At 47.0% G+C, this 12,662-nt stretch overlaps 1 protein-coding gene across 3 annotated transcripts in view; it reads left to right on the top strand.

The window, feature by feature from the left end:
* The first annotated feature begins 6,929 nt into the window (after nucleotides 1–6,929).
* LOC116957923 (mitochondrial pyruvate carrier 2) overlaps nucleotides 6,930–12,662 on the top strand; it is a 30,648-nt gene continuing 24,915 nt past the window's right edge. The window contains exons 1-2 of one of the 3 annotated variants that reach the window (XM_076054506.1): nucleotides 6,930–7,355; nucleotides 12,169–12,209. In XM_076054506.1, the coding sequence (XP_075910621.1) occupies nucleotides 7,262–7,355; nucleotides 12,169–12,209 (135 nt within the window). In that variant the 5' untranslated portion in view covers nucleotides 6,930–7,261. The remainder of the gene's footprint in view (nucleotides 7,356–12,168; nucleotides 12,210–12,662) is intronic. The other 2 variants (XM_076054507.1, XM_032980379.2) reach the window with 2 other exon arrangements.

The raw sequence follows: 12,662 nt of genomic DNA, 5'->3' as shown, positions 1-12,662 counted from the left end.
CGCAGACTCCACATAGACCTCCTGTGTACCAAGCAAGGTAGTTAACATCTCCTAGCCACCGTGATGATGAGAGAGACGCAGACTCCACATAGATCTCCTGCACACCAGGCGAGGTAGTCAACATCTCCTAGCCCCCGTGATGATGATGATGATGAGAGACGCAGAATCCAAATATACAGCAGCAGGCATCGTCAGGGTCGGGATCGAACCCACGACCTCCTGCACACCAGGCGAGGTAGTCAACATCTCATAGCCACCGTGATGATGATGAGAGAGACGCAGACTCCACATAGACCTCCTGTGTACCAGGCAAGGCAGTTAACATCTCCTAGCCACCGTGATGATGAGTGAGACGAAGACTCCACATAGACCTCCTGTGAACCAGGCGAGGTATTTAACATCTCATAGCCACCGTGATGATGATGAGAGACACACAGACTCCACATAGACCTCCTGTGTACCAGGCGAGGTAGTTAACATCTCATAGCCACCGTGATGATGAGTGAGAGAGAGACGCAGACTCCACATAGACCTCCTGTGTACCAGGCGAAGTAGTTAACATCTCATAGACACAGAAGTGACAGCCATAATCTGAACCGGTCCTGGGCTCCTCGGTAGACTCGGGCTCATAAATGAGGAGCTGCTGCGGTGTAGCGCAGTAAACATCGCCACTGGGGAGACAAAGGCGGCCGGGCGTGGTTGGTGCTGGCCACCCACCACCTCGTGTGCCGTGTCGGTGGGTGGCTTTACAATGGCCAGTGACGTCACCCGCACCCCTCCGGTCGGTGACGTCACTAGCCACGTATCAGAGGTTCGCGTCACCAGCACACCTCCGTGACGTTCCTACCGCGTCACGTGATTCTTAGGAACTTCCGGTTCCGGTATAGAGGTGGGTTAGGGTCTAACCAGTAGCCGTCTACCCGGGACGAACTCCACCCCCTCGCTTATCTCTTTCCCCCATCTCTATCCTCTCTATAATAGGGGTTAGATCGCGTAAATAAATAAATGTGTCGTTAAAACCCGCCACCACCCGACACAGCCAACTAATAAGGGTTGTCACGTAAACAGAACGTGCCAATTCGTCACTAGTACAACACTAGTGTGTAGTGTATAGTGTAGTGTATAGCAGTAGTGTATAGTAGTGTAGTGTGTATATAGTGTAGTGTATAGTGTAGTGTGTATAGTAGTGTAGTGTCTGGTAGTGTAGTGTATAGTGGTGTGTAGTAGTATAGTGTGTAGTGTAGTGTATAGTAGTGTAGTGTCTATAGTAATGTAGTGTATAGCGTAGTGTATAGTAGTGTAGTGTCTGGTAGTGTAGTGTATAGTGGTGTGTAGTAGTGTAGTGTGTAGTGTAGTGTATAGTAGTGTGTAGTGTAGTGTATAGTAGTGTAGTGTCTATAGTAATGTAGTGTATAGCGTAGTGTATAGTAGTGTAGTGTATAGTAGTGTGTAGTAGTGTAATGTATAATGTAGTGTATAGTGTAGTGTATAGTAGTAGTGTAGTGTATAGTAGTGTGTAGTAGTGTATAGTGTAGTTTATAGTAGTGTAGTGTGTATAGTAGTGTGTAGTAGTGTAGTATATAGTGTAGTGTACAGTAGTGTAGTGTATAGTGTTGTGTGTAGTGTATAGTAGTGTGTAGTGTATAGTAGTGTAGTGTATAATAGTGTAGTGTATAGTAGTGTAGTGTATAGTGTAGTGCATCGTAGTGTGTAGTAGTGTATAGTAGTGTGTAGTAGTGTAATGTATAATGTAGTGTATAGTAGTAGTGTAGTGTATAGTAGTGTGTAGTAGTGTATAGTGTAGTTTATAGTAGTGTAGTGTGTATAGTAGTGTGTAGTAGTGTAGTATATAGTGTAGTGTACAGTAGTGTAGTGTATAGTGTTGTGTGTAGTGCATAGTAGTGTGTAGTGTATAGTAGTGTAGTGTATAATAGTGTAGTGTAATGTATAGTGTAGTGTATAGTAGTGTAGTGTATAGTGTAGTGCATCGTAGTGTGTAGTAGTGTATAGTAGTGTGTAGTAGTGTAGTGTAGTAGTGTATAGTGTAGTGTATAGTGTAGTAGTGTAGTGTATACAGTGAGGGAAAAAAGTATATGATCCCCTGCTGATTTTGTACGTTTGCCCACTGACAAAGAGATGATCAGTCTATACTTTTAATGGTAGGTATATTTGAACAGTGAGAGAGAATAACAAGAAAATCCAGAAAAACGCATGTCAAAAATGTTATAAATTAATATGCATTTTAATGAGGGAAATAAGTATTTGACCCCCTCTCAATCAGAAAGATTTCTGGCTCCCAGGTGTATTTTATACAGGTAACGAGCTGAGATTAGGAGCACACTCTTAAAGGGAGTGCTCCTAATCTCAGCTTGTTACCTGTATAAAAGACACCTGTCCACAGAAGCAATGAATCAATCAGATTCCAAACTCTCCACCATGGCCAAGACCAAAGAGCTCTCCAAGGATGTCAGGGACAAGATTGTAGACCTACACAAGGCTAAAATGAGCTACAAGACCATTGCCAAGCAGCTTGGTGAGAAGGTGACAACAGTTGGCACGAATATTCGCAAATGGAAGAAACACAAAAAAATTGTCAATCTCCCTTGGCCTGGGGCTCCATGCAAGATCTCACCTCGTGGATTTGCAATGATCATGAGAACGGTGAGGAATCAGCCCAGAACTTCACGGGAAAATCTTGTCAATGATCTCAAGGCCGCTGTGACCATAGTCACCAAGAAAACAATTGGTAACACACTACGCCGTGTAGGAATGAAATCCTGCAGCGCCCGCAAGGTCCCCCTGCTCAAGAAAGCACATATACATGCCCGTCTGAAGTTTGACAATGAACATCTGAATGATTCAGAGGACAACTGGGTGAAAGTGTTGTGGTCAGATGAGACCAAAATCGAGCTCTTTGGCATCAACTCAACTCGCCGTGTTTGGAGGAGGAGGAATGCTGCCTATGACCCCAAGAACACCATCCCCACCGTCAAACATGGAGGTGGAAACATTATGCTTTGTGGGTGTTTTTCTGCTAAGGGGACAGGACAACTTCACCGCATCAAAGGGACGATGGACGGGGCCATGTACCGTCAAATCTTGGGTGAGAACATCCTTCCCTAGCCAGGGCATTGAAAATGGGTCGTGGATGGGTATTCCAGCATGACAATGACCCAAAACACACGGCCAAGGCAACAAAGGAGTGGCTCAATAAGAAGCACATTAAGGTCCTGGAGTGGCCTAGCCAGTCTCCAGACCTTAATCCCATATAAAATCTGTGGAGGGAGCTGAAGGTTCGAGTTGCCAAACGTCAGCCTCGAAACCTTAATTACTTGGAGAAGATCTGCAAAGAGGAGTGGGACAAAATCCCTCCTGAGATGTGTGCAAACCTGGTGGCCAACTACAAGAAACGTCTGACCTCTCTGATTGCCAACAAGGGTTTTGCCACCAAGTACTAAGTCATGTTTTGCAGAGGGGTCAAATACTTATTTCCCTCATTAAAATGCAAATGAAGTTATAACATTTTTGACATGCGTTTTTCTGGATTTTGTTTTGTTGTTATTCTGTCTCTCACTGTTCAAATACACCTACAATTAAAATTATATACTGATCATTTCTTTGTCAGTGGGCAAACGTACAAAATCAGCAGGGGATCAAATAATTTGTTCCATCACTGTAGTGTATAGTAGTGTAGTTTATTGTAGTCTAGTGTATAGTAGTGTAGTGTGTAGTAGTGTAGTGTGTAGCAGTGTAGTGTATCGTAGTGTAGTGTACAGTGTAGTGTATAGTAGTGTATAGTGTAGTGTATATTAGTGTAGTGTATAGTGTAGTTTATAGTAGTGTAGTGTGTATAGTGTAGTGTGTAGTAGTGTAGTGTGTAGTAGTGTGTAGTAGTGTAGTGTGTAGTTTATAGTAGTGTATAATAGTGTATAGTAGTGTAGTGTGTAGTGTAGTGTGTAGTAGTGTAGTGTATAGTAGTGTTAGGTATAGTGTATAGTAGTGTATAGTAGTGTAGTGTATAGTGTAGTGTATAGTGTAGTTACGTAGAAGGGAAATAATAAAATAATACAAATAAAACATAAAATAAAATTCTCACGACGTTTCGGCCACAACACAAGCAGCCGTCTTCAGGTGAAGGAACAGAACTGTCGGGAAGACAGTGCTCCAATGAACACTGCTAAGCTTGGCATCGTCTTTTAAGCTGGGTGGGAGGAGCAGAGCGCCTTGACAAAGGAGTTTACATATCAACAGAAGAATTTAGCTTTGAAGTAGCTGTGTTAAAGCGTTGGATTAGCAGGGTGTTAAAGTCAGAAATTAGCATGTAATTGGGAAATTAGCATGATGTTATTGTGAGGGATTAGCATGTAACTGGTCATGGAAGTAGCTATGTTAAAGTCAGAATTTACATATCAACAGAGGCATTTCGTATATTGCCGCTAAAGAACTGCAACTACCCAACTATCATACAATAAGCCGATGTGAAAGAACTAAGTATACACTACATCAATATAATAAATGTACTCAATATATTCATCAATAAGTTGAGCTATTATCATAAAGTAACTGGGTATACACTACACTATATTAATACCATATAGTAAACTGATGAAAAAACTAAAATATAAACTACATGAATGTTAAAATTTTGATTTAAAGCTTTCGTGACTGCAGTAAGTCATATTCTTAGTTTTTTTCGGAAAAGTCACGTTGAAGAGAAACAACAAAATAATAAAATATATATAAAACAATAAAAAAAATTCTCACGACGTTTCGACCATAACTCAAACGGTCATCTTCAGGTGTGTTGGTTTGCATAAATTTATTTTTAAACGGCGCATTTATTTATTTATAAAAAACGTTAGCGTCACGCGCAGCGATTTGGCAGTTTGCCCAGGACTAGTCCATCTATATTTTGAAAAGAGGAGGGGGGAGACGAAATTTTTTATAATGTATGCTGTCTGAAAGCCACTGTAAGCGTGAACAATCAATTAAGAACTGAATTGGTTTATCAAATCTTTCCAATGATTGCTAAGATAGAATCCATCTTCTCGGTTGAAATTGTCTCTGTGCTTGTATATGTGGATAGCCTCATGAACGAATCTCTCATGGAAGCCAGATGGCTTACAAAGAACCTCTGTCTTGGAAAAGTCAATGGCATGTGAGCCTACTGAATTAAAACAATGATCTGCTACGGCTGAGGTGTTGGTCCTACCGTGTTTAAGGTCTGCTTTGTGTTCACGAATGCGGTCCGAGACATGGCGTTTGGTTTCTCCAATGTAACTACTACCACAGAGGCAACTTAGTTTGTAGACACCAGGGTAATGTATGTCCGGAATCACATCTTTTACAGACAGAACCAGATCACGGATTTTATGTAATGTGTTGAAACGGACCTGGATCTTGTGTTTATTCAAGATTTTGGAGATCTTTTTTGTGATCCCAGCAATGTAGGGTAAAGTGATGGTTTTGAAAGGCTCCTCAAGAGGGTTCTTCTTCATGGTTTGAGTGATAGCTTTGCGGATTGTATAGTCGGAGTAACCATTAGCCCTAAGAGCTTGGTGTACGTGCTTGAGTTCACTGCTTATGTGTTCCTGGTCGGATATGCATTGGGCTCTATGATACAGAGTCTTGATGAGAGAATTCTTCTGTGATGGATGGTGGTGGGAATCCGGTTTCAAGTAAGCATCTGTATGGGTAGCTTTCCTGTAGACAGAGTGGCTCATTGAACCATCAGGTCTCCTTTTAATTAGGACATCCAAAAAGGGTAGCTTGCCATCTATTTCGACTTCCATGGTAAATCTGATGGCTGGGTGTATGGAATTGATGTGGTCGAGGAATTGGTCTAGAGCAGGCCGGCCATGTGGCAAGATGACGAAAGTGTCATCCATGTACCTCTTCCATAAGGTTGGGCGCAGAGTGGCAGTCTGGATGGCGTCAGTCTCAAATTTCTCCATGAAAATGTTGGTTGCTTCTGCCCGCGTGTTAAAACTCCATCCCCTCCACCACCCCGAACGTCCTCCAAAGCACCTCGCTCCCTCCGCCCAGCTCATCTCGACATTCTGCGAGAGTTGTGCCAAGCGCCTTGGCAAAAAGACGACAACTTTTTACCATATCCTTAGCTCTTTCGGTAAAGTCACGTTGAAGGGAAACAATAAAAATACCTGATGACGACCGTTTGTGTTATGGTCGAAACGTCGTGAGAATTTTTATTGTTTAATATATATTTTATTATTTTATTGTTTTACCTTCAACGTGACTTTACCGAAAGAGCTAAGAATATGAATCACTGCAGTCACGAAAGCTTTAAATAAAAATGTAACTTTTTACCAATATAAATTCCATGAGACGTCCAATAATTCCGGTTATTTTATTTTCCGAACGTCCAGCGGACGTGTCGGTTAAATTTGTGAGTTCCGCAGCCCCGGTGACGTCATTGACGCAAACCTCGCCCCCGGTGACGTCACTAGCCACCGCGTCTGAGGCGACGTCACTACCACACCTCCGTTACGTCACCAACACGCCTCTTCGTTGTCACCTGTCCCCATGACGTCATTCTTATAAACTTCCAGAAGCTATCTTCCGGTGGCGGAATAAGCCTTCTGATATCGGTAGCGAATTAGCGAACAGGCCGGTAGACGTCTTTCGATGGCAGTAAGCAACTTCCAATTTCGGTAGATGGATGACGAACAGGCCGGTAGACATCTTCCGGTGGCGGTAGAAGGGGTCTCGGACTGTCCGTTCCACAAGCTTCCGATTCCGGTAGTGGCTTTATGAACGGCCGGTAGATAACTTCGAATTCTGGTTGTAGCTTTATGAACGGCCGGTAGATTTCTTCCGATTCCGGTAGGATTTGGCACTAACGTCCAGAGGACGTCTCTCCTGTTGCGGTGGAAGGTTTACGAACGTCCATTGGACGTTCGTGGGGAGAGGAGGGTGGGAGTTGGGGAGTGGTGGTGGCATTTAAAGGGGCCGTGCAGAGGTCGTGTCGACTAGAGGTCGCGTCAGGAGCGAGTTGGTGAGCGAGCTGGTGGGTGAGTGGGTGAGCTGGTGAGCGAGCTGGTGAGTGGGTGAGTGAACTGGTGAGTGAGTGGGTGAGGTGGTGAGTGGGTGAGTGAGTGACCTGGTGAGTGGGTGGGTGAGCTGGTGAGTGAGTGACCTGGTGAGTGAGTGGGTGGGTGAGCTGGTGAGTGAGTGACCTGGTGAGTGAGTGGGTGAGTGAGTGAGCTGGTGAGTGAGTGAGTGGGTGAGCTGGTGAGCCGAGATGGCGGCAGCAGCAGGCGCCTGGGTGCGATTCCTTGACGGTGTGGGCCGGGTGCTGCCTCGCAAGCTGCAGCCGGTGTGGAACCATGAGGCGGGTGAGTGTCTGGGGGAGACAGAGACACAGGGAGACACAGGGAGACAGAGACACAGGGAGACACAGGGAGACACAGAGAGAGACAGAGAGAGAGACAGAGAGAGACAGAGACACAGGGAGACACAGGGAGACACAGACAGAGACACAGGGAGACACAGGGAGACAGAGACACAGGGAGACACAGGGAGACACAGAGAGACAGAGAGAGACACAGGGAGACACAGGGAGACAGGGAGACACAGAGACACAGGGAGACACAGGGAGACACAGGGAGACACAGAGAGACAGAGAGAGACACAGGGAGACACAGAGAGACAGAGACACAGAGAGAGACACAGAGACACAGAGAGACACAGAGAGACAGAGACACAGGGAGACAGGGAGACACAGAGAGAGACACAGAGAGAGACAGAGACACAGGGAGACACAGGGAGACACAGACAGAGACACAGGGAGACACAGGGAGACAGAGACACAGGGAGACACAGGGAGACACAGAGAGACAGAGAGAGACACAGGGAGACACAGGGAGACAGGGAGACACAGAGACACAGGGAGACACAGGGAGACACAGGGAGACACAGAGAGACAGAGAGAGACACAGGGAGACACAGAGAGACAGAGACACAGAGAGAGACACAGAGACACAGAGAGACACAGAGAGACAGAGACACAGGGAGACAGGGAGACACAGAGAGAGACACAGAGAGAGACAGAGACACAGGGAGACACAGGGAGACACAGACAGAGACACAGGGAGACACAGGGAGACAGAGACACAGGGAGACACAGGGAGACACAGAGAGACAGAGAGAGACACAGGGAGACACAGGGAGACAGGGAGACACAGAGACACAGGGAGACACAGGGAGACACAGGAGACACAGGGAGACACAGGGAGACACAGAGAGACACAGAGAGACACAGAGAGACAGAGAGAGACAGAGAGAGACACAGGGGACACAGGAGACACAGGAGACACAGAGAGACACAGGGAGACACAGAGAGACACAGGAGAGACACAGAGAGAGACAGAGAGACACAGGGAGAGATACAGAGAGACACAGAGACAGGAGAGACACAGGGAGACACAGAGAGACACAGGGAGACACAGAGAGAGACACAGGGAGAGACAGAGACACAGGGAGACACAGAGAGAGACACAGGGAGACAGAGAGAGACAGAGAGAGACAGAGAGAGACAGAGACACAGGGAGACACAGAGAGACACAGGGAGACACAGAGAGAGACACAGGGAGACAGAGACACAGGGAGACACAGAGAGAGACACAGAGACACAGAGAGACACAGAGAGACAGAGACACAGGGAGACACAGAGAGAGACACAGAGACACACAGAGACACAGAGACACAGGGAGACACAGGAGACACAGGGAGACACAGAGAGACACAGGGAGACAGGAGAGACACAGAGACACAGGGAGACACAGGGAGACACAGAGAGACACAGAGAGAGACAGAGAGACACAGAGAGAGACACAGGGAGACACAGAGAGACAGAGACACAGGGAGACAGAGACACAGGGAGACAGAGACACAGGGAGACAGAGACACAGGGAGACAGAGACACAGGGAGACACAGGGAGAGACACAGGGAGAGACAGAGAGAGACACAGGGAGACACAGGGAGACAGGGAGACACAGAGAGAGACACAGGGAGAGACAGAGACACAGGGAGACACAGGGAGACAGGGAGACAGAGACACAGAGAGACACAGGGAGACACAGGGAGACACAGGAGACACAGGGAGACAGAGAGAGACACAGGGAGACACAGGGAGACAGGAGAGACACAGAGACACAGGGAGACACAGGGAGACACAGAGAGAGACACAGGGAGACACAGGGAGACACAGAGAGAGACACAGGGAGAGACAGAGAGAGACAGGGAGACAGGAGAGACACAGAGACACACAGAGACACAGAGAGACACAGGGATACACAGGGAGACACAGAGAGAGACACAGAGAGACAGAGAGAGACACAGGAGACAGGAGAGACACAGAGACACAGGGAGACACAGGGAGACACAGAGAGACAGGGAGATAGGAGAGTCACAGAGACACAGGAAGACACAGAGAGAGACACAGGGAGAGACAGAGAGAGACACAGGGAGACACAGGGAGACAGGAGAGACACAGAGACACAGGGAGACACAGGGAGACAGAGACAGGGAGAGACAGGGAGACAGGAGAGTCACAGAGAGACACAGAGACACACAGAGACACAGAGACACAGGGAGACACAGGGAGACAGGAGAGACACAGAGACACAGGGAGACACAGGGAGACACAGAGAGACACAGGAGACACAGGGAGACAGAGAGACACAGGGAGAGATACAGAGAGACATAGAGACAGGAGAGACACAGGGAGACACAGAGAGACACAGAGAGACACAGGGAGACACAGAGAGACACAGGGAGACACAGGGAGACAGGAGAGACACAGAGAGACACAGGGAGACACAGAGAGACAGAGGCGGCCCAGACGTGGGGTCGGTGGTGGTGGTGGGGCAGAGAGAGAGACAGAGAGAGACACAGGAAGACAGAGACACACACAAGGTGTGTACACACACACACACAAGGTGTGTACACACCGTGTGTGTGTACACACCTTGTGTGTACGTACACACCTTGTGTGTGTACACACACCTTGTGTGTGTACACACACACCGTGTGTGTGTGTACACCGTGTGTGTGTGTACACACACACGGTGTGTACACACACACAAGGTGTGTACACACCGTGTGTGTGTACACACCTTGTGTGTGTGTACACACCTTGTGTGTACACACACACCGTGTGTGTGTGTGTACACCGTGTGTGTGTGTACACACACACGGTGTGTACACACACACAAGGTGTGTACACACCGTGTGTGTGTACACACCGTGTGTGTACGTACACACCGTGTGTGTGTACACACCGTGTGTGTGTACACACCGTGTGTGTGTACACACCTTGTGTGTGTACACACCTTGTGTGTGTACACACACCGTGTGTGTGTATACACCGTGTGTGTGTGTACACACACACGGTGTGTACACACACACAAGGTGTGTACACACCGTGTGTGTGTACACACCTTGTGTGTGTGTGTGTACACACCTTGTGTGTGTACACACCGTGTGTGTGTGTACACACACCGTGTGTGTGTGTGTACACACACACCGTGTGTGTGTGTGTGTACACAAGGTGTGTACACACACACACACAAAGTGTACACACACACGGTGTGTACACACACAAGGTGTGTACACACACACACACAAGGTGTACACACACACACACAAGGCGTGTACACACACACACACAAGGTGTGTACACACACACACACAAGGTGTGTACACACACACACACAAGGTGTACACACACACACACGGTGTGTACACACACAAGGTGTGTACACACACACACACAAGGTGTACACACACACACACAAGGCGTGTACACACACACAAGGCGTGTGCACACACACACACACAAGGTGTGTACACACACACACACGGTGTGTACACACACACACAAGGTGTACACACACACACACAAGGTGTGTACACACACACACGGTGTGTACACACACACACAAGGTGTACACACACACACACAAGGTGTGTACACACACACAAGGTGTACACACACACACAAGGTGTGTACACACACACACAAGGTGTGTACACACACAAGGTGTGTCCACACACAAGGTGTGTCCACACACACACAAGGTGTGTACACACACAGACATGGTGTGTACACACACACACAAGGTGTGTACACACACACACAAGGTGTGCACACACACGCAAGGTGTGTACACACACACACGCAAGGTGTGTACACACACACACGCAAGGTGTGTACACACACACACAAGGTGTGTACGCACACACACAAGGTGTGTGCACACACACAAGGTGTGTACACACACACAAGCTGTGTACACATACACACAAGGTGTATACACACACACACACGGTTTGTACACACACACGCACAAGGTGCGTAAACACACACACAAGGTGTGTAAACACACACACACACAAGGTGTGTAAACACACACACACACACAAGGTGTGTCCACACACACACACACAAGGTGTGCACACACACACACACAAGGTGTGCACACACACACAAGGTGTGTACACACACACACAAGGTGTGTACACACACACACAAGGTGTATCCACACACACACACAAGGTGTGTACACACACACAAGGTGTGTACACACACACACAAGGTGTGTAAACACACACACACAAGGTGTGTACACACACAAGGTGTAAACACACACACACAAGGTGTGTACACACACACACAAGGTGTGTACACACACACACACAAGGTGTGTCCACACACACACACAAGGTGTGTCCACACACACACACAAGGTGTGTACACACACACAAGGTGTGTACACACACAAGGTGTAAACACTCACACACAAGGTGTGTACACACACACAAGGTGTGTAAACACACACACACACAAGGTGTGTACACACACAAGGTGTGTCCACACACACACAAGGTGTGTACACACACACACACAAGGTGTGTACACACACACAAGATGTGTACACATACACACACAAGGTGTACACACACACAAGGTGTGTACACAACATCTCAACTGAACCCTGGGACACCTTCCCCGAGGCCGACTGGGTCTGGGTCTGAGTACCGGAGGCGGCGCGGCACAGCAGGATCTGCTGCTCGCCACTCGCAGCACTTGCGCCTACAGACTGCTAAAGGCTACACGGGGGACCTTTGTCTTTTGTCTTCTGCAGGCCCAAGGACCGTGTTCTTCTGGGCTCCCACCATGAAATGGGTGAGGGAACACAACTCAACAACTCTTTTACTCTTTAACTCAACAACTCATCAACTATATATATTCTTAGTTTTTTCGGTAAAGTCACGTTGAAGAGAAACAACAAAATAATAAAATATATATAAAACAATTAAAAATTCTCACGACGTTTCGACCATAACTCAAACGGTCATCTTCAGGTGTGTTGGTTTGCATAAATTTATTTTTAAACGGCGCATTTATTTATTTATATATATATAAAAAGACGTTAGCGTCACGCGCAGCGATTTGGCAGTTTACCCAGGACTAGTCCATCTATATTTTGAAAAGAGGAGGGGGGAGACGAAATTTTATAATGTATGCTGTCTGAAAGCCAATGTAAGCGTGAACAATCAATTAAGAACTGAAATGGTTTATCAAATCTTTCCAATGATTGCTAAGATAGAATCCATCTTCTCGGTTGAAATTGTCTCT

Source organism: Petromyzon marinus, chromosome 66 (genome assembly GCF_048934315.1).
Source record: "Petromyzon marinus isolate PM22_M1 ecotype Great Lakes invasive population chromosome 66, UKy_Petmar_22M1.pri1.0, whole genome shotgun sequence".
Lineage (NCBI taxonomy): Eukaryota > Metazoa > Chordata > Hyperoartia > Petromyzontiformes > Petromyzontidae > Petromyzon > Petromyzon marinus.
This window is presented reverse-complemented; position numbering and strand designations above follow the sequence as displayed.